The sequence below is a fragment of the Rhamphochromis sp. 'chilingali' genome, assembly GCF_963969265.1.
Source record: "Rhamphochromis sp. 'chilingali' genome assembly, chromosome: 6".
Lineage (NCBI taxonomy): Eukaryota > Metazoa > Chordata > Actinopteri > Cichliformes > Cichlidae > Rhamphochromis > Rhamphochromis sp. 'chilingali'.
The window spans coordinates 14938534-14961177 of record NC_137933.1 but is presented as its reverse complement, the minus strand read 5'-3'; the positions used below and the strand labels follow the sequence as shown (position 1 = coordinate 14961177).

Genomic DNA, 22644 nt, shown 5'->3' with positions numbered 1-22644 from the left:
CGTGACTTGAGGAAAAACGCGTTTCTGAAACACAATCCCTTACGCCAGCACATTCTTATCAGGTGGACCAGCGCCGTTAAAAGTTTCCGCGAACATCTGAAAAGCGCTATTTTGACTACAGGCTTGTAGCGGGTTTGTGCATGATGCAAACTTGTTATCTGTAAAAATATAGATTCTCATGTGTGAGCATTATTATGATTTTAAAAAAATGAAAACGATTTTTGGTACTGCAGTGCAGTGGGGTGCATCTTCTTTGCTTCGGCACACAATGCCTCAAAAAACAAATAAAGCAAGCAGCCCACCACTGATTTAAGATTTTATTCAGCTATTAAACGAGGGTTAAAATGATTCTCCTTTTAAAGATCTTTTAACCCCGCTTATTGTTCCAATTACAAAATAAAGGCACGAATAGTGAAAAGCGTTTTAAATTAAACAAAGTGAAACTAGTACGTTGTTGCCAGCTCTTGAGAGCAGTCCTACTCTTAGCGGCTAAGAGGATTAAGTTTGTCGCGCATGCTCTATAAACAGGGGTGCACATAAGTGGGCCGCAGGTGCGCATTCGCTGTCCAAATAAAAGACGCGCACCAGATAAGAAGTTGCAACGCGCGTTTGCGTACATATAAAAGGCACTGTTTTTGTCCGCTAGAGTGGGATTTTCAAGGCATATTCTGCACCACATCATTTGTTTGAAGCCAGCTTACCCCCTGCAACTTTTCCGAGAACACGCGCTTCTTTTGCGGTTCGGACTCTAACTGCGTGGAGTGTGAATAGTGGACCCAGGTGCAGACATTCTAAAACTCAAACTTAACTGATGATGAGCTGTTTATTAAGGCAGACAGAACAGTACAAAATAAAAGGGCAAAAACAATGCAAACTAAGCAATAACCTAAACTGGGTAAACTAGAAAGGAAGCACGAACTATGAAAAACCCTGGCAAACAGAAAAACAAAACTCTAAACATGGCAATGATAATGAGCGCATATATATGAAAACCTGAACGCAGGACTTGGCATGAGAACAACACAGACGATCCGACAAAGACTGAATGAGAACGCACAGACTAAATACGCACAGGAGGCTAATGAGAGAAGTGGGAACACATGGGGTAAACAGCTGACACACATGAACATAACGACGTCCCAGTGGAAGAGTAACATTAGACACGATGAACAAAGGAACACAAGACCTCTTCAAAATAAAACAGGAAACATAAGACGCAGACATGACAACCTGAACTTGACAACGTAAGACAGAGACATGAAACACACGAAGGGCAAGGGAGACTTAACAGGGGTGGAAGACACAAGGGGAATCTAATAACAAAGAACTAGAACAACCTAGGCGTGATAAAAAATGAACTTAGAAAACCTGAAGGGCTTAAACATAAACTAAAACTCAAAACGCTGGGTCAAAAGACCCAGGATCGTGACGCAAACGCACGTACACTCCTGTCTATAAAAGCAATAAAATTGCAAGATGCCTGTTGAGATCAGTATCAATCAGTCATTCACAAAGCTCCTAAAAGTGTGAAAACAGGAGATGGCATAATCAAAGAGGTTGGCTGGGTCACCACATGCTTCCCTGGACTGTGCTCACACGAGTTTCACAACCTGGAGACCTCAGTGACCCCGGATATTACCTCACTCTCTAAAAAAAAATGAAAATCTCTGGCTGATGCCCAAAGGATATGCTAAGATGATGCCTTCAGATACCCACCCCAATCCCCTCTATCCCTTTGAGACAGCATCATCTACCAGTCTAAAAAAGTCACAGACAATTTTGTGACAAGGTATTAGAAATGCATTGGCATGTCAGGCTCCATTCATGCATTCATTATCAAAAAGGTGAGGGAAAGCACTGAACGAAGCAGATAAATACACAGCTGGTGTACAAAGTACAGCGAGTCCCTGAAGTCTGCCTTATGGTAAAGGAGAGGTAGTCTAGCACGTACAAACTCAGGAACCTCAGTATGGTCTTTTTAAAGCATGCCGGTTATCTTTAGAAGGCTTTTGTACCTTTGGACAGACCAGCCCGCACACTAGCGTAATACATACCAATCAAGTATTTCTTTTTCTTTTTCCCTGACCTCATTACCCCTTTGTGGTTGTCAGATGTCTGTCTGACCTTGGTACCTTCATGTACACATAATCCCATCATTGATTGCTATTGTACATACTGTTCCACTGTACCTTTTGATCATCAGCACAAGCAGACACACTGTCTGTATCTTTGAACTCCTCCAGTAAACACCCCACCTCGACAAACTTCAGAACAGGACTTTGGTTTAGTTGCCAAAAGTATACAGAAATGTTTCTTTACCAGACTCCTTAAAAATGTAGCAATCCTTAATATCAATCCACATTTTCTCTGTGCAGATAAATTGATATGATTGTGATAAAAAGACGACTGCAGACTGTAGCCAGCCTAACTAAACAATGACTGGATTGAGTTTTACCAAAGTTCTTCTTCAAGAAAGTCATCTTGGGGAACATATTTTGAATACCCTATTTAAACAAACTGTAATCCTCTGAGGTCGAGGGTTGAGGTTGACGTTTAGGCAAACTGTAAACAGTTTCTAATGTGTTGCCATTTTTTCATCTCCCATGATTGATGATGATGATGATGATGAGCCCATGAAAACTTTGGAAAACAAGTTTCAAAAGGCAAAAATTCCATTAGTTATTAGGGCTTAGGGTACTTTTTATCATTAAAGATGCCAATGAAATAAATAAATGTCATATAAGTTATTAAAAATATTTTTTAACATCTTCTTTGGCATGAAAACATTTCCCTTAAAATCTTTACTCATCTTTTACATGTTCACAAATCTGCACAATGGAGCCAAATAAGAGTAACCAGCAGCATAAGAGTGTGAACATTATTTAATATTCAGTTGTGATTTCAATGTTTATGATGTTTATGAAGTTAGGGGGAAAGTAGAGTTATTCCCTACCCAGTTCTCTTTTATATTTTTCTATCTTAAACAAGATGCTGGAAAGTGAAAGCTTCAGCAGCAGCAGACTGATGACAATGAATGAAATTTGAATGCCAAAAAAGAAAAGAGCGCCACCTGCAGGAATTTTACAACAGTTTGCAAAAATGTTCAGACTAAATAAAGAAAAATCCACAACAGTTACAACACAGACCGACAGAGAGCTGAGTGTTTAAACTTTATGTGCATGTGTGTGAGTATTTTTGTATGAATATGCAACCATTAGCATGCAGCATGTTGGCCACAGGACCAGAGGCAAAGATTAACAAAGTATCAAATATCAGGTCACATAAGATAAAGATTCAGATAAGCAATATACCTAATTTTATAATAATACAGCAACTATAAAAGACTAGACTAGTCGTTCCCCAAACGTTTTTCTTTTAGCAATGAGCAGTAAATGAGTGTTCCTGTCACAGGCTGTAATAAAAAAGGACGTAGTCACCTGGACTGGAAGTTCAACCAAATACAGGAGTAATTTATACTTGTATTGTTTCTGAAGTATGGAGGATTGTTGGGAAATTAATGCATGTATTTACAAAAATTACAATTTTTTTTTCAGTTAGGAGTACCACCTGGAAATTTCAGAATTTTGAGTTTTTGGTTTAGACCATATACGGGGAGAAACAGATACTTTGTGTTTTGGTGCAGCTTTTATGCTCAATCCAGCATAAAAGCTGGTTTTTCATGACATATAAATGTTCAAACATTGCCATGAATCAGAGATGGCGAAGGAGAAGTCCTGTGTTGATTTGAGATGGAATGACCCAATATTCTGTGAGCAGAACAAGGATTGTGTCACTCATATACTCACTGGCCACTTTATTAGGTCCATTTTGATAGTAAAAGGCTGAACCCCCTTTTTTGCCTTCAGAACTAACTTAATTCTTCGTGACATAAACGAAGGTGCTGGAAACATTCCTGAGATATCCTCATCCATGTTGACATGATAGCGTGACATAGTTGCTGCAGATTTGTCAGCTACACATCCATGATACATATCCCATACCATAACACCACCAGCCTGAACTGTTGATACAGGCAAGATCCATGCTTTTATTTCATTTAATCTAAATTCTGATCCTACAGATTGACTGCAGCAGCACTCATCGGACCAGGGAACATCACTCCAGTCTCTGCTGACTTCTGCTGCTGTAACCCATCTGCTTCAAGATTCAATGTGTTGTGCATTCAGATGTATTATTCTGCGTACTTTGGTTGTAATAAGAGTTTGTTTGATTTCCTGTTGCCTTACGATCAGCATGAAGCAGTCTGGAAAGTTTTGTCTGACCTTTGACAAGGGTAAGGTATTTTGGGCCAGAGAACTCATTATGTAGTTCATCTTTTTGAACTATTGGTGTAAACCCTATAGAGAGTTGCATGGGGAAATCTCAGTAAATCGGCAACTTCTGAAATACTCAGATCAGCCTATTTGACACCAACAATCATGACACATTACTTTTCTTCACTATGCTGATTCTGAGCTTGAACTTCAGCTGTCTATATGCCTAAATGCACTGAATTGCAGCCACGTGATTGGCTGATTAGATATTTGCTGGTGGGCGTACATTCATCATGTGACTCCATGGATGGCGCTTAAGCCTTCATTGATAACTCGAGTTTAACCACCAAACTGAAGGCTATATAAACAAGTGGTATAACTTTATTTGACTCCTTGACTAATGATGAAGCTTCAGTCAGGATACAAACCTTAAACTTGACATCTACCCAGTGAACACCATCCGCTCAAACAAGATGTTATGTTGTGTAGCACGTACCCACTTCACCCCTCACATGCCTCGTTAGAAACGCCCATAAGACTTTGTTATTCTCCAAAAGTTGCTGTCAGTTGTCTGTCAGCTACAATCTAGAGAGCACGTCCTACTTCGCGCGTTTCATTGGCGTCTCTTACAGTAGCTGCTGCTGCCGCTCTCACTGACGTGATTCCAAGTACTTGTTTTTCTTATGAATCTTCGCATTCTTTGAAACAAACGCTCCGCCCCACTCAGCAAAACCCTCATCTGCAACACTCCCCATTTTGCAGCAGGGCTTCACATTTTTCTGTCCAAGCTTTAAAAAGAGAGAGAGAGGTCACGATGGAAATCTATATTTCAATCATTTTAGCAAGTCTGCTCATCATACCGTTTGCACTCAAAACCTTTTCCCCCTATGTCTGGATGGACATCGTGTATTTCGGGGATCTAGTGCGTATTTTGGTAAAGTTTGTAGCGAGGCGCAGAAGGAGACCTCTCTTCTTTGTTTTGGACCGTTTTTTGGAGCAGACCGAGGCGCATCCTGACAACACGTTCATAGTGTTTGAAAATGAAAGCTACACATACGCTTGCACAGATAAGAGGAGTAACAAAATTGCAAACGCGCTACAGTCTCACGCTGGGTATAAAGGTGGCGACACCGTCGCGCTTTTTATGGGGAACGAACCCACCTTCTTGTTTACCTGGCTGGCTTTGGCTAAACTGGGCTCCCCTGTAGCTCTCCTCAATCATAACATCCGCACCAAGTCTTTGTTGCACTGCTTTAATTGCTGCAAGGCTAAAGTGTTGATAGCAGCCGCAGGTATGCCTCCATGTGCTTGCTTCAAAGCTGTTTTTGTTGTTGTTGTTTTTTTTATTTCTGCTTTTTCAGAAGCTCAAATAGTGTAAACCAACCTTTTATCTTTTGATCCACATAATTAGGTATTCAGTACAGATTTTGATTAAACCTAGCTGTAACTTTGAACTTGTGGAGTTGGCTTGGTTTTCCTTGCCTCCAACAAGGCTTTGCAGTAGAGGTGAGATCAATTCATATATTAATAGTAGGGGAGACCGGGGATAGTTGTAACATTTTTGACATTTCTGTCTGTAGCTTGGAGCTCTTTTAAGGTAGTGGATTCAAAATTTAATGCAAAGTATTTACATGTCTCTGCTATTAAATAGTGCAGCTATTTTCTCTGCAGCACAATTACCCATTGCATGGTATGCTCTCAAACACAAAGAGTGAAATGTTACAATTAACCCCATAGTCTGGGTTAGTTGTAACATACCCTGGGGTGAGATGTAACACAATGAAATAAGGGTACTGACAAAATCTTAAGATGTAATCTATTTTATTCAACACCTGAATGCACTTATAAACATTTATGTAGCTATTTGTGTGTTTGTGAGTGTGTGTAGGAGTGTGTGACAGAGTGCAGAAATATAGATTTTGAACATACTGTAACAAAAACTTTTCACCAACTGAATTTTTCAATACTTTTGGTTGGCCTTCATTGAGTCTTCATTGGTTCGGTGGGGATTATAACCGACAACTCTTGCCACATTTGAACATAATAATTAACCTGAAAAAATGTAGCTGTGCACCAGCTTCATCAAATGAACTGTATGTGTTTCTGTCAAGTTTTTAATCACCATCAGAATCACAGTGGTGACAGATGTATGGCTGTCCTGGAGTGCAGGCCTCATGCGCCCACAGTGCACAGGTCAGGCACTTAACCCAAGCTTCTTCTGGCTTTGAGTTATTGAAGTTTTCCATGCACACAATACAGAAATTCTCATCAGCATCTGAGGAATCTGTGTTGTCCTGTTCAGTGTTTTTCATTTTCTGATTTTTCTTTCGTGATGTGGAAAGCTTGGATTGTTTTAGGTTTGTGGGAGTGGATTTGCCTTTTTTCTGGCACAGCCTCTTCTTTGGAAAACTTATTTTCCTGCTTCTCTGTTCTGCCTCAAGGGCCATCTTAACTGGTGTATCAGTGAGTATTGCTGTTTGTTTCCTTTTTCTTCCCGTTGAAGGGGTTTTTCTAGGTCCAGCTTTTGGTAAGGGTCGCACATCTTCTGGGTTAAAGCCCAAGGAGGTCTGTGGGTTTTCATCACAGCCTGATGAGGGAGCAGCTTGGAGGTCAGTTGGGAGACTGGAGATGTGAGCATCTGGAGGAGTGGTCATGTCGTCAGCTGTAGGACTGGTGAGATGAGCAGCAATAGGAGCAGACTGTTGGTCAGCTGGAGAAATGTCCATATGGACTGCTGGAGAAGGACGATCTGTGACCTGTGATGGAGCAAAGTCACTGTCTTCAAATATGTTTGGATTGTATGGCCAAATTCCACAGCACTGGAATCCAGCCTGTATATTCTTTGGTGTAGCTGCTGCTGGAAGTGCCGTCCTGATAAGACCTGGTATTTCATATATTGTCATGGTCTTTCCTGGATTCATTCTCATCCAGGAATCACTTGCACTGTTCACCATCTTTTTCAGTGGGCCATAAACACTCCTGTCAAGTGGTTGGAGTTTGTGACTGCAGTGAGGGGGAAATGTGAGCATCACAATTCCATTGCTCTTGCAGAAGTCAATGGCTGCAATTGACAGGTGTGAACTGTGGTTATCCATGAGAAGAATCACTTTTTTTTTCATTGCTGACCTTGGTGTGGTCTGCAAAGTGCTTTAAAAAGATGAGGAACTCTGTTTCTTGCATCCATCCTGACTTATTTCCACTGCCAATACTTCCTACTGGCCCATCTCTGACAAAGTGGTCTGTATAACGTATGCGTGGGAACACAAACATTGGAGGAATTGTGTTGCCAATGGCATTAACTGCACATGCAAGGGTGACCAGTGAACCTCTCTCTGCCGATGTCATTGCACCAACTTGTTTAGTGCCACGTTTTGCAATCACTCTGTCCGGGGTTTGCACAGTTGTTATGCCAGTCTCATCAATATTCCATATGTCATTTGCTGTTAAGGTGTGTCTCTTTAGCACTTCATCAAATTTTTGGAAAAACATTGCTACATTGTGTTGATTAAAACTGGTGGCCCGTGCCAGACTTGTAGCCTCAGCACTTCTAATGGACAAAGTTGGGTTTCGTTTCATGTAGGCTGAGAACCAGTCTGGTCCAGCCCTTGAGAATTTGTCCCATGACTTTGGATATTTGCATCCATGTTTCACTGCAAGCTGATATGCCAGTTCTTTTACCTGTAATTTTAATCACGAAATATGTTAGTATTTCTGATATACTATATTTTAAATTGCTACCATTACAAATTTCTAACTTTCCCTTGTCTTATCCTTTATTGCTTCCTATCTGCTTACCTCACGTGGACATAGTCCATAAAATGCATCTGCAGCTCTCATCAGGTATTCTGTTAATTCCTTCTCTTGTTTATCAGTGAAGACCTTCTTTCCACTATGGTATCCTACAGGTGGGAGTTCCATTGATCCCTGCTCTTCCAGCTTCTTCCTCTCTTTACAAAATCGGTGCAAAGTGACATGGCAAATGCCATACAATTTTGCCACAGATCTGGTGGACTTTCCCTGATTTCTAACATCATTTGATGCTCTCTCCAAAATACTGAGTGGCACCCCTCGGTCAGTCTGTCTTTTCCATGACCTAGGCATACTGTAATTCAAAGAAAACAAAAAAATATGAGTTAAAGTAATAGTGGGGTAAGTTGTAACATTTGCGTGGTTGTTACAACTAACCCAGGCTGTTGCTGTTACAACTGACCCAGACTCCTATAGCCACGATCTAGTTCGCATTACAGCTAACACCTAAAACATTAGCACTAAAGACATGCACAGAATATATCCCCATAGACATACAAATAACATAATTTAAGTTTGATGAGTTTAACTGCAAAGCAGTTAGTGCTATTAGAAAATGAAATAAAGTCAAAAAACTTACTTTTTGGCATACAAATTAGTTTTTTTCTTCTAAAATTGTCTGTGTTTGTCAAAGGGTGCTGATTTTTCACCAGTGATGGAAGAACTGAATTGCGCATGTACCGAGTGAATCACATGATTTGAAACTTAGCCCTGATTGGAGAAATTAAAAGTGTTACAACTGACCCACGTTACAACTATCCCCGGTCTCCCCTACTGATACCAACGCTGATATTGGTCTCTGATCGATACTAGTGCAATAGGATTGATGCTTTGTTTCTATCCACTTCAGCCCTGAATTATGTGAAATGAAGAAAAATATACATCAAATGTGCTGGAAAACCTGGCTATTTTATTTGTAACCTACAGCACTTTTAAACAGAAGCTGACTTGAAATGCTTTAGAGACAGGCATGTTTACAGTCCAGGGCTAAAAAAAACCCCAGTTTCAAAACACGTGGAAAGCTGAAAGGTCTGTTTTGTTGTGTTAACTTATTATTGTGAAAATTAGAACCATTGAAATTTGTTCAAAATTTGCTAAATTAAAAGTTGATATCAGTATTGGTATCAGGATTACTGGCCCTGTGTTTGCTTGGAATCAGATCGATACCAAAGTTTGCATTATTGCACGACACTGCTTTGCTTGTCCTGCTTTGCCTTATGAATGTGCTTTATGTGCCTTTCCAGAACTAAAGGAGGCCGTGGAAGACGTGCTGCCCTCCCTGATAGAGCAGGGTGTCACTGTCCTCCTGATGTCCAAAAACAGTGACACGCCTGGAATCCAGAGCTTCTCTGATGAAGTCGAGAAGGCATCGGATGACCCCATCCCTCGATCCTTCAGGTCACACATCACATTCAAAAGTCCTGCAGTTTATATTTACACTTCTGGAACCACAGGTACGTGGCAGGACTTTGTCCTGTTGATCCCATTAAAAGTGTCGTTCAGTTTCAGAATTTTGCGGCTTGTTGTGTTTCTGTAGGTCTTCCTAAGGCAGCTGTGGTCAACCAGAACCGCATCTTAACAGCTCTGGCTGTGTTGTCATCAAACGGGGTGGTATCTAGTGATGTCTTCTATCTCAACCTTCCTCTGTATCACACAGCTGGATTTGTTGTTGGGTTCATTGGCACGATTGAGACAGGTGAGGTGACTGAGCAGTAGCTGTGAGTTAAAGTTAAAAATAAGACTTTGTGAGAGCTGGGTTCATCCTCTACTGAGATAACAAGCGCTGTTTAGTTACATACATTTCAGAGTTTGTCAAACAACAGAGACATCTGCTATGTACAGAGGTCAACGTCACTTCTATTATTGACCTCAGGAAATTCCTATGCTGTCAGGGGAAGAAAGATATAGTAAAAAAGCTGTTGTGCATTCAAATTCAAACTGGAGCACAGCAAGAGAAATTGAATCTTCACTAAGGGCTGCACCCCTGTACGACCGTGAGTCCATGAAGTGGACTGCATTTGGGCTCCAGATGTAAGCCAGTAGTTTTTAACAGAGGTGGGACCAAGTCATTGTTTTGCAAGTCTCAAGTAAGTCTCAAGTCTTTATCCTCAAGTCTCAAGTCAAGTCTCAAGTAATGTCAGGCAAGTCAGAGTCGAGTCTCAAGTCACTGGTGTAAAAGTCCGAGTCAAGTCACAAGTCTGAAACTTTGAATTTCAAGTCCTTTCGAGTCTTTAAAAAAAACAAACGAAAAAATAATGTTGCAGTTATGCTAAATGTAAATATTAGACCATGTAATTTTAAAATCTGTGTTTTTCTCAACACATACAAAATAGTGAACTTAGAAAATATACACAAATTGTGAAATTGCACCTCTTTAAAATGCAGCTCAATTAAACCTAGCTCCAAGAATAATTTTCACCGACAGTTCTGAGATACGCTGCATGTTATTCTTGGATGCGGTTGTAGGACCAGCTTTAAAATCGCATGACAAAAATATCATACACATTAAAAAAAACTGTATCACCAACGTAGCCTGGACAACATTTGCTAGTTGGATGAAGTCAGCTATCTCATCTTAGCATATTTATATGCATATTTATAATCATACGGTTCTTGGAGTGAGTGCATACACTCATGAAGTTTAGTAACTTCAGGTCACTGCAACAAGCCCAGGTACAGTTTACCGACGGATGGGTACAGGACCTTGAAATGCACCGTGTAGAACGAAAGACCATCGTACGTATCATAAGTTTACCAGTCTCACAAATTGTCGTCATAAATACACATTCCTTAACCGTTTATTAATAGGACCTTTGAGCTCAACGGTAATTAATTAGTAGTGGAAATAATTTCTGGTACGCGTTACAGAAATGTAGCAGTGACAATAATATTGTATGCTGTAATCGTACTGGGCAATTAGTGATACAAAAAACCTGTTTTATCCTGTGAATAAAAGTATATGTTTTTGTCAATGTACCATAATAACAGAAGCGAAACACAATATTGTGTCAGGACAATTCACTATTTATGCACAATAAACAAAGGAGCATAGCGCGACAATTTCTGTTCAGCGCCAGACTTGCTTGTAACCTATATCACCAATTATGTTAAGAAAAATGACGCATTAACTACAACAGCAGACTGACCTTCGTGTAAATGCTTGGAGCAGACTAACCTGTGAGCTGGAGTGTTCTAGGACGTTATATTTGATCTTTGAATGGCTGCAATCCAGTCGCCTCTTTGTTACTTCGGAAACATGGCTCGAACAATTTCTCTTCCACGACGTAATCCGATAACAACCGATCTCTTTACCCGTCGGCTTCCCGTGGCTGTCATGCGACCGGCTATTGCAGTTAATAATACAACAGCTTCTTGACATTTTTGTGTTTCTTTTTATCGCTGTGTGACTGATTTTAATTGAAAGCCTGCGTGCGCTAGTACCGCTTGCCACGAGTTCCCAGAATCCTTTGCGGTTCTACCCGTGAATGACGTCACATTTTCAATCTCTATATAATATGCATGTTAAATTTTATATTTGGGGTAAAATATCAAGTCTTTTCAAGTAAACCGGTTCAAGTCCAATTCAAGTCCCAAGTCATTGGTGTAAAAGTCCAAGTCAAGTCACAAGTCTTAGAACATTTTTTCAAGTCAAGTCTAAAGTCATAAAATTAATGACTCGAGTCTGACTCGAGTCCAAGTCATGTGACTCGAGTCCACACCTCTGGTTTTTAATGCAAACAAGTCCAACAATCCAGATTGGTTTGCAAGAAAACTGGTTGCAGGTAAGGCATTTTGTATGTTAAAATCAAGAAAAATGAAGCAAAACCTGGTTTTATTGTACAAAAATGATTGGATTCATCTATAATTAGAGTAGGCCTTCACACAAACTTAGTGCATAAATGTAATGGACAGTTTTTCGTCAGATTCAGGTTCACATTGCTGCCATAAAGTACTGACACACAGTAGAATCTTTGTCTCCATGTCTGATGATTTTATAGTTTTAATCCATGGATTAAGTGATTAAGAACATTCTCTTACTTGTGCTGTAAAGCTAAATAAACCACCCAAATCCCAAATGGATTAGCTAAAACAAATGCATCATCACAAGCAGTTGATTTCTCTTGAACCACAAGTAGACACTGACTGCGCTCCCTGAAGATCATGCAGATCCATGAAAGCTCCTCACGTGAGCTGAGAGTACACAGCAAAAAAATATATATATATAAAAGTATAAGTGAACTAATTTCTACTGAAATAGAAGTGATCTCCCTGCGCCATCTCTCTTTCTTGTTACCCTGGTAGAATCCAAGTGAAAGAGTCTTTTGTCACTGTGAACCTGTAATCTGAACAGATCCTATGAAACAGCTTTTTTTCCTAAATAGGCTAAAGTTCACAAAGCTCTTATATGTTTGACTAAGCAGCCACGTTGCACACTTATTAGTAAAGATTCAGCACTGCCCCGGGCAGTCACTGTTTTGTTATTTAGCACACGCAGTTATGCGGCACTGAATTTAATCCTATTGGATTAGATGGAGTCACTATTTCCATAATGACTTAATTGCCTCTCATTTCTAGATGAATTTGCATGCATGCATTTATTTATTCAAGTGTAATAATGTAAATTTCTGTCTTGAAGGATCAACTATAATTCTGAAGAGGAAGTTTTCTGCCTCTCAGTTCTGGGATGACTGCAGGAAACACAACGTGACTGTTATCCAGTACATTGGAGAGGTGATGCGTTACCTCTGTTGTGCACCAAAGGTAAAATGATTCTAATAGGCGCCCACTTGTAACAGTTAGAATGTAACCGTGCGTTTGCAGTCAAAGCATTTTGAAGACTTACAGTATTGTGTAACTAGGACACAGACAGAGTCCTTGTGATCGTTTTTGTTTTCTTCCTGTGCAAAAGTCTCAAGCCACCAAAATGATTAGGTGCTGCTGAATAGGTGTATTTCTGATTTTTGCGGTGATGATTTTCTGTTGGCTTCATCGGGTGAGGGCCTCCAGCTCGCACTGGAAGGGTTCGCAGCCGAGTGTGAAGCAGCGGGAATGAGGATCAGCACCTCCAAATCTGAGGCCATGGTTCTCAGCTGGAAAAGGGTGGAGTGCCCACTCCGGGTCGGGGATGAGTTCCTGCCCCAAGTGGAGGAGTATCTCGGGGTCTTGTTCGCGAGTGATGGGAGAAGGGAGCCGGAGATCGACAGACGGATTGGGGCTGCAACTGCAGTAATGCAGACGCTGCTCCGGTCCGTCGTGGTGAAGAGGGAGCTGAGTGTAAAAGCGAAGCTCTCGATTTACCGGTCGATCTACGTCCCTACCCTCACTTATGGCCACGAGCTGTGGGTAGTGACCGAAAGAACGAGATCGCGGATACAAGCGGCAGAAATGAGCTTCCTCCGAAGGGTGGCTGGCCTCTCCCTTAGAGATAGGGTGAGAAGTTCGGCCATCCGGGAGGGGCTCAGAGTAGAGCAGCTGCTGCTCCACATCGAAAGGAGCCAGCTGAGGTGGTTCGGGCATCTGACAAGGATGCCCCCTGGGCGCCTCCTGGGTGAGGTTTTCCAGGCATGTCCCACCGGGAGGAGGCCCTGGGGCAGACCCAGGACACGCTGGAGAGATTATATCTCTCGGCTGGTCTGGGAACGCCTTGGTGTTCCCCCGGATAAGCTGGAGGAGGTGGCTGGGGAGCGGGAGGTCTGGGCCTCTTTGCTTAGGCTGCTGCCACCGCGACCCGGCCCCGGATAAAGCGGATGAAGATGGATGGATGGATGAATAGGTGTACCTCTCCACACAGATTTGAACCAAAAATATAAAATTTGGATTCATCACTCCATTAAGACTTGTCACCACTGATTTTCAGTCTAATTCTTTTGTAATTTTCCCCCTTTTGACCTTCCTTAAGAATGGCTTCTTGACAGGCACCTTTACTCTGAGACCTTTCTGGTCAAAAGGTCTCTCGCAGAGGAACTATTTCCCTATGGGAAATAGTTCCTCTGCATTTAACCCATTCACCCAGTGAAGCAGTGGGCAGCCGCCAGTGCAGCGCCCGGGGAGCAGTGTGTAGGGACGGTACCTTGCTCAGGGGTACCTCAGGGTAGCCGTTCAGTGGAGTCAAACCCCCGACCTTCCGATCATGGGGCTACCACTCTACCTACTGAGCTATCCCTGCCCTGAGCTATCCCTGCCCCGGTCAGGCTTCATTAAACAGTAGATGGATCAACTGAAAGGTCAGATGTACACTACCAGTCAAAAGTTTGGACACACCTTTTCATGTAATGTTTTTTCTTTATTTTCATGACTATTTACATTGTAGATTGTCACTGAAGGCATCAAAACGATCAATGAAAACATCTGGAATTATGTAGTAAACAAAAAAAAGTGAAATAACTCAGAACATGTTTTATATTTTAGATTCTTCAAAATAGCCACCCTTTGCTTTGATTACTGCTTTGCACACTTTTGTCATTCTCTCGATGAGCTTCATGAGGTAGTCACCTGAAATGAAAAGTCAAGGAGTTCCCAGAGACGCTCTTGTTGGCCCTTTTGCATTTCACTCTGCGGTCCATGTTGTCTCATTCCAAACCATCTCCGTGACTGGAGGCCAGACCATCTGGTGCAGCACTCCATCACTCTCCTTCTTGGTCAAATAGCCCTTACAGAGCCTGAAGGTGTGTTTGGGGTCATTGTTCTGTTGAAAATAAACGATGGTCCAACTAAACACAAACCAGATGAGATGGCATGTTGCTGCAGGATGCTGTGGTAGCCATGCTGGTTCAGTGTGCCTTCAACTTCAGTGTCACCAGCAAAGCACCCCCACACCATCACACCTCCTCGTCCATGCTCCACGGTGGAAACCATACATGTAGACACCATCCGTTCACCTTTTCTGTGTTGCACAAAGACACGGCAGGTGGAACCAAAGATCTCAAATTTGGACTCATCAGACCAAAGCACAGATTTCCACTGGTCTAATGTCCATTACTTGTGTTTCTTGGCCCAAACAAATCTCTTCTGCTTGTTTCTTTTCCTTAGTAATGGTTTCTTAGCAGCTATTTGACCATAAAGGCCTGATTCGCACAGTCTCCTCTGAACAGTTGATGTAGAGATGAGGTGCTGTTAACTTGCAATTTCTGAGTCTGGTGACTCTAATGATTTTATCTTCAGCAGCAGAGGTGACTCTTGGTCTTCATTTCCTGGGGCGGTCCTCATGTGAGCCAGTTTCATCATAGTGCTTGATGGCTTTTGCGACTGCACTTGGGGGCACATTCAGAGTTTTAGCAATTTTCCAAACTGACTGACCTTCAATTCTACAAAGTATTGATGGACAGTCGTATCTCTTTACTTTGCTGATTGGTTCTTGCCATAATATGAATTCTAACAGTTGTCAAATGGGGCTGTCAGCTGTGTACTAACCTGACTTCTGCAGAACACAACTGATGGTCCATTAAGAAGGCAAGAAATTCCACAAATCACCTGTGAAGTGAAAACCATTTCAGGTGACTACATCATGAAGCTTATTGAGAGGAGGCCAAAGGGTTTGCACTGCTGTCATCAAAGCAGAGGGAATCTAAAATATAAGACATATTTAGAGTTATGTATCAATTATTTCTTTGCTATATAATTCCATATATCTTCCTTCATATATTTGATGTCCTCATTAAGTAGCTACAATGTAGAAAGTAGTAAAAATAAAGAAAAAACATTAAATGAGAAGGCGTGTCCAAACTTTTGACAGGTAGGTCCCATGTTAGGTTTTTTGGTGGATTTTCTTTCTTGTTTCTCATGGGCATCATTTTCAGATAGTTCTGTTGACCTTCATTTGTCCAGTTCCCTCAGATTTTTTTTTTTTAAGAACACACTGCACACCATCCTCAGATATGCCAAGATTTTAGCTAATAGCTCTTTGGGAATCCCGTTTTGGTTCAACTAAATAAATGGGAACAAACTGTGTTTTGTTTTTGTTTGTTTTTTTGACAGACTGCGAGTAACAAAGTACCTAAAGTTAGAAGTTATTAGTTAGGTTGTTTTGTCTACTCTGTGTAGAGATGATACTGCTTCATCCCTCGTGTTAGGTGTCCTTTTATGCTTGAATGATTCCTATGTCAACAAAAAAACCAAAAGAAAAACAAACAAAAGGAAAAAAGAGAAAATGGTCAGGTATGAGGACTGGCCTGAAAATAAGTAGAAAAAGCAGCCAACGTCCAAACAAACTATACAAAAATGAGGGGTAGCTCGAGACTTTTGCATAGTACTGTATTCCAGTTTCTCCCGTGTTGTAGAAAAGCCTCCGCAGCACTGTTTTGATAATGTGATCGCTGAAAGTGGCAGAACTCGGCTTCTTAACTGAAACCTTATGAGGGATTTAAGGTGGACTTCTTCGTACTCAGGGGTGTTGAAACGTGAATAGATAAGGCCTTTAAAGTAATATTATCTTGGACAGCATTTATCTGGACTGTACCTGCTTTTAACATTTATATTTGATGCAATAACTTCAATATCTGCTGCTGAAAGTCACATTTGCAATCATTCTAGCGTCTGCAGCTCAAATAAACTCGCAGGAGTCGCTGGCTGGGATGCTTACGGGCACCACGCCTCGTCTCTCTCAGATACTGTAAAACTTGCTCTTCAAGACAGCTGCAGAGGCAGAATACTGGGAACTAGTTGCAGCAAGTTGCTGCTGAGGCCTATCCAGTCAGAGATAACTTTCCAAATCTGTACATTCCCAAAGCTCAGCACAGCTGGCTTACCAAAATAGAAATCGTTAAATCTCAACTATCGGGTTCCAGGTTTCTGCGCCAGTATCTGCGGGGTTCTGAACTGCAGAACAAGAATCAAGCTGTTGTTTAAAATATCACCACTAACTGCATGTGTTTCTGATATTTTCAATATGTATTTGTATTTATTTAGATCTACTGTAAACAGTCGTGTATGCCATTCAGAGTATCCAGTTGCATCACATGAGGCACAGTCTCATTTTACTGCGTGACCCTGCACGAGCCCGATGAGGTGGTTTGTCTTATCTGGTCACCTCTAGGAATAGATGCTGGCCTTTACTTAAGACGGCCATATCAAGTAACTTTGCATACCGAATCTTCTTGTATCTAATTTAAGGGTCAATTTTATTTCAGCAAATGATATTTCTTAGAAATTACATGTACAGTACTTAAAGTGCCGAGTACTGTTGAATCCAACTGAAATTTTTTTGTTGTGAGTCGGATTCTCACATACTTAGAGATTAGGAATTAAAGGGCTTATTAGATGTCTGATGTCTTTTTAATACAAGACATCAGTGTGCTCATAAAGTGTGCAGTCTTCATTTCTATTCTAAAAGCCCTTAAAAATGTTTTTGATTAGTTTCTTTTGTTTTAGAGTGAGCTGGTACTAGTGCTGCTCTGTGGTTGATACATACATGGTGTATTTATCTTTTTGTATTAAGGGCGAAAGATCATCAAAGATGGCGATTTGCTGAGTGCCCATGGATACACACATTTCTCGGCTAGTTGTTATCTTACCCGTGGGGGGCGACCGTGGCTCAGGGGGCTCTCTGTCCTGGTCGTTGTGTCCTTGGGCAAGACACTTCACCTACAGCCTACTGGTGTTGGCCAGAGGGGCTGATGGCGCGATATGGCAGCCTCGCTTCTGTCAGTCTGCCCCAGGGCAGCTGTGGCTACAACCGTAGCTGCCTCCACCAATGTGTGAATGTGAGAGTGAATGAATAGTGGCATTGTAAAGCGCTTTGGGTGCTTTGAAAAGCGCTATAGAAATCCAATCCATTATTATTATCCAAAATGGCAACTTTAAAAACAAATTAACTAAGCTCATGGATAGCTTCTTGTATTTTGGATGTTTTCTTGAATTGGACACTATGTATTTCTACTGTGCTTGCAAAAAGACTCACATTCTTTATTTCTTATTTCAAACTACAGAAAGACAATGACAAGGACCACAAAGTAAGACTGGCCATTGGCAACGGCATCAGGGCAGAGATATGGAAAGAGTTTCTTAACCGCTTTGGGAACATTCAGATTCGAGAGTTTTACGCCTCCACTGAAGGAAATGTGGGATTTTTGAACTACGTGGGGAAAATTGGAGCTATTGGACGAGTCCACTTTTTTCATCAGGTAAAAAAAAAATCCCAACAGCAATCATTCTTTAATGTTATATGTATGGAACGTTTTCAGATTTACTAAATATTTAACAGATTGTCTATTAAAATAATTAATCTTTGAAAAGTGTGCAAGCAAACCTGACAGATTAGCACGTGTTATAAATTATCTTGATTTTATGAACTATTGAAAGTATTTTCTTTATTGCAAAAAGAGATATTATGTGCGTAGATAGTACTTTTTATGTTGGTTTAATATTGTATTGAACACATATTATCATGTTCGTCCTGTAGAAGCTGTTCCCTTATACCCTTGTTAAGTATGACACAGAGCGAGATGAGCCAGTACGAGATGCTAACGGCCTCTGCATTGAGTCGCGCAAAGGTAAAGAATAACTGCAGTTCTTCTTTCGAATGGCACATCCATCCATTAATTCATCCGCAATGGAGCCTGGACTCTGTCCCAGCAGACACAAACTCTCTGAAAGTTACGTGCATCTTCTTCACTTTTCTTTTTTAAAGGTGAACCAGGACTGCTGGTGTCAAAGATTACAAACTTGGCCCCATTTTCTGGCTACGCGCAGAATGAAGAACAAACTGAGCGGAAGAGACTTCACAATGTTCTCAAGAAGGGCGATCTTTATTTCAACACGGGAGACCTGATGAGGATCGACAAAGATAACTTTATTTACTTCCAGGATCGAGTAGGTGACACATTCAGGTACTGAACCCACCATGATTTCATTTGGAAAATTATTTTTGTTTACAGAACTAATTTTCAGGTTCATGCTGAAGCATTAGCCTTATTATTTAATTACAAATGAGACTTCAACAAATGGATGAAACCTGAAGAGGTGGCTGACTTTCCACTGCTAAAAGCATAAAATGCTTAATTCTAACGGGCTTTATTAGACACAGTGAGTGAAATAATTATTTGATTCTTTGCTAAATTTGTTAAGTTGGCTCGTTTAAAAGAAGAAAAAAAAAGAGAAATAGAAGAGTCTCAATTTTTTCATGGTATTTTCATTTTAATGGAGAAACCAGAATACCAGGCAACTATTTAGGGAAAAAAAAAAAGGTAAAAATTGATTTTCATGTCATTAAGTGAATAAGTATTTCATCCCCAAGCAAAGCATGCCTTATGCCTGAGTTATGCTTCAGCACGTAGTCTACGTCATAATGCCATAACCTTCCATGTAACCTGGCGTGCACCTGCAGTCTTCAGCTTGTAGGGTTTCTGATTACGTCATAAATTACGATGTACTTTTCCTGCAAAAGTCTAAATTGGGCTTTAGTATTTGGTGGAGTAACCCTAGTTGCCAACCTACAGTGAGATGTTTCATGGATGATGAGATCTAGATTTTGTGGCACATGGCCCTGTACATTTGCCCTTCAGTGTGGTGAAGTTAGCAGCAAAACTGTCCTAAAGCATAATGTATCCACCTTCCCTGCTTGACTGTGGGGATGGTGTTCTTTGGCTCAGATTCAGTGTTTCTCTTCCGTCAAACATAACTGGTCAAGTTCATGCCAAAGAGTTCAATATTGGTTTTATCGGCTCACAGAACATTCACCCAAGCCTTCTCCTAGTCATTTAGTCATTGTTTACTGGAAAACTTAAAATGGTCCTGTACATGTGCCTTCTTGAGCGGGCACTGTAGGATGTCAGTCTATTATGGTGCAGTGTGTGTGACTGTGTTCCCGGATGTCTTCAGATCATTAAGAAGCTCCTCCTGTGCAGTTTTGGACTAATCCTCCACCTTTCTCAGGACCGTCCTCATCCCACAAGGCATAATCTTGCATGGTGCTGCAAATCAAGGACGACAGATGATCATTTCATGTTTCTTCCATTTCTGAATAATTGCAGCAGCAGTTGTCACCTTCTCACCAAGCGTCTTGCTAATGGTCTTGTAGCCCATACCAGCTCTGTGCAGGTCTGAATGATGTCCTTGTCCAAGATGTCATTTAACAGTTCTTTGGTTTTGCTCATGGTGGTGGACAGGTTTAAATGGAAGAATTAGATTCTCTGGACTAGTGTGCTCACACACATAGAACGAGTTGAGATCAGGCGTATGTGGAATTGATAGAATCAGTGTGTTCACTCAATGATGTTCAAATCAATTTCTAACTATTATGTAATGTGTTTTTTTTTTTTGTTGCTTTTTTGTTTACATTTTGTCTCTCTACATGAAGCTCAAACTAACATTAAAGATTAGAGACTGATGTTTTTTTTGTAATAGAGCAAACTTACAAATTCAGCATGGCATCGATTAATTATTTCCCCCCACAGTATATATGAATATGAATGCTGCAAATGATGTTTATTTAAAAAGGAAAAAAGTTGAAACGAAACAATTTATTATCCTGGTTACGTGTTTTATAATCAGCCTTTTGCTGTGAAAACACAACCCATGATTCTTACACAGCACTCTTTTCAAACTAGATTTCTTTTTTTTGTGTTTATTTTAATTACACAACCCGACCGTTAACAGTAATACAGCAGTTTTGTGTTGACAGCAGATTTACAATTGGTACAGTAATTGTTTTATAGGACATTTACTTGTTGAGAAGGTTTGTTCACAATACTTGTCAGGACTTTTTTTTCTACATGGATGAACTTGCACATTTTAGTTTCGCCTCTGGTATAAAGAGCCCTGCAATAGACATGAAGTTGCAACTTGTGTGAGCCCACAGGTGGAAAGGTGAGAATGTTGCCACGACCGAGGTGTCTGACATCTTGACGATCTGTGATTGTCTCAAAGAAGCCAACGTTTACGGAGTCCAAGTGCCAGGTGATTGTTACTTTCTCTGTATTTTTTCAGCTCACCATGATTTCTATAAGAATATCATCACCACCTTTGTTTTGCTATGTAGGCCATGAGGGGCGGATAGGGATGGCAGCTGTCACTCTGAAGAAAGAAGTCCAGTTTGACGGACGTAAAATATACAACCATGTGGTCAGCTGCCTGCCCTCATATGCACGTCCTCGCTTTATAAGGATGCAGGTAATTTAATTTTCTGTTTCAGTTTAGGATGAAACACCAGGCATATTTTAATTTTTGAAAAGAAACAGAGTAATCATTGATCCAATATTGATGATTTCTTTCTGTGTAGAGCACTGTGGAAGTAACTGGGACTTTCAAACAGATGAAGGTAAAATTAGTGGAGATGGGATTTGATCCAGGACGTATCCAGGACCCTCTTTACATCCTTGATGATAATGCCAAGAGCTACGTACCACTGACAGCTCAGATCTATCATGCCATCATATCAGGAAGCACGAAACTATGAGCGGGCTCTCAGTTTTCACCAGATGTGCAAGCTTTTTGGGTAATTGGTATTTTTAATGAATTAACTTCCAGCTCAGGGAAGAAACACACACTTTTCAATAATGCTCTAGTTGGTTAAATCACATTTTTTAAGGCAGCACGTGGGACTCTGTGTACAAGGGGTGGGGTTTGTCACACTATAAATGTGTATTTACTCGCACGCTGACTTCTGTTTATGCATGTACTTTTTTTTCAGTGTTGTGTTCATGTGTTATGGTACGACAATTGTGGTGAAGAAACACTATGGATAGACGGTGTAGTTTACATACTTTATTTCATACTTATTTTTTATGTACTTCACAAGAATTATTTGCTTTTCTTCAAGTGATGAGTACCTCATGATCATTTAATACTTACAAAATTATATATTAAGGGGAATGATATTAATGCATTTTATAATAATGTGTCAGTAACTGTAAATGTGCGTTGCTTTCTTCAGAATTAAAGTTAAGCCAGAAGCAGTTTTCGTGCTTGTGCTTGCTCTGATTTTGCTCACTACAAAAATTTCAGATGTGACATGTGACGTGGAACAGTCACTAGGTGGAGACAAACACTGCCTGAGCTTCACTCCTCAGTGTGGTTGAAACAGAGTAGCAAATCAGCAGTCAGTAAATTAACTTCAACATCTAGAATTTACTCCCTTTCCTGACTGTGTGGGAACCACAGATCCTGGGTTATCCTCACGTTCAGCCACAAAATGTGGCTTGGGTTTACCAAATCATGAAAATCAGCACCAGACTAAATGTGGGGGAGGGAAGGAGGGAGGTTGTCTATACACATACATGCATTTCTGCACATTTTTTCTGAAAATGGAGAAGTACCATTTTCAAGGACAGGATGGGTGAAAAAGCAGCCAATGCTTTATTACTGTGTAACTGTTGTGTAATGTTTTTTCTGCCTTATCTGCTTTTATGTTTTTATGATCAGTTGGTTGTGTTAAAGGAAGGTGGCTGGAGAGCCGCACAGGAATCTTTGATGTAAATCCTCTGTTAATGTTTTCAGCTCATTATTTGGCAGCCACTGGACAAAACCCACTTGACCTGTCTTTGCCAAGTGTGAAAATTGCAGAAAAACAAGACCATAATTATTCCACTGTTCATGTTACTTTTGGAAGCACTGGAGTGCAACTCATGGA

General features: G+C 40.7%; 1 protein-coding gene across 1 annotated transcript; it reads left to right on the top strand.

Moving 5' to 3' along the window:
* The first annotated feature begins 4885 nt into the window (after positions 1-4885).
* Positions 4886-21960, top strand: LOC308398167 (long-chain fatty acid transport protein 2-like). The gene is made up of 10 exons (XM_080884633.1): positions 4886-5566; positions 9326-9535; positions 9619-9777; positions 12718-12842; positions 18005-18199; positions 18478-18568; positions 18706-18904; positions 20875-20972; positions 21055-21185; positions 21295-21960. The coding sequence occupies exons 1-10, from the start codon at positions 5089-5091 to the stop codon at positions 21469-21471; spliced, it is 1863 nt and encodes a 620-aa protein (XP_080740759.1). The 5' UTR covers positions 4886-5088; the 3' UTR covers positions 21472-21960.
* The last annotated feature ends 684 nt before the right edge of the window (positions 21961-22644 follow it).

Bases quoted from the DNA above. Each gene is read 5' to 3' on its own strand.
- LOC308398167 (XM_080884633.1), top strand. From the start codon at position 5,089: ATGGAAATCTATATTTCAATCATTTTAGCAAGTCTGCTCATCATACCG. The intron at 18,200-18,477 runs GTAAAAAAAAAA...TTCGTCCTGTAG, and splicing joins GAGTCCACTTTTTTCATCAG to AAGCTGTTCCCTTATACCCT. The intron at 18,905-20,874 runs GTACTGAACCCA...GTGAGCCCACAG, and splicing joins CGAGTAGGTGACACATTCAG to GTGGAAAGGTGAGAATGTTG.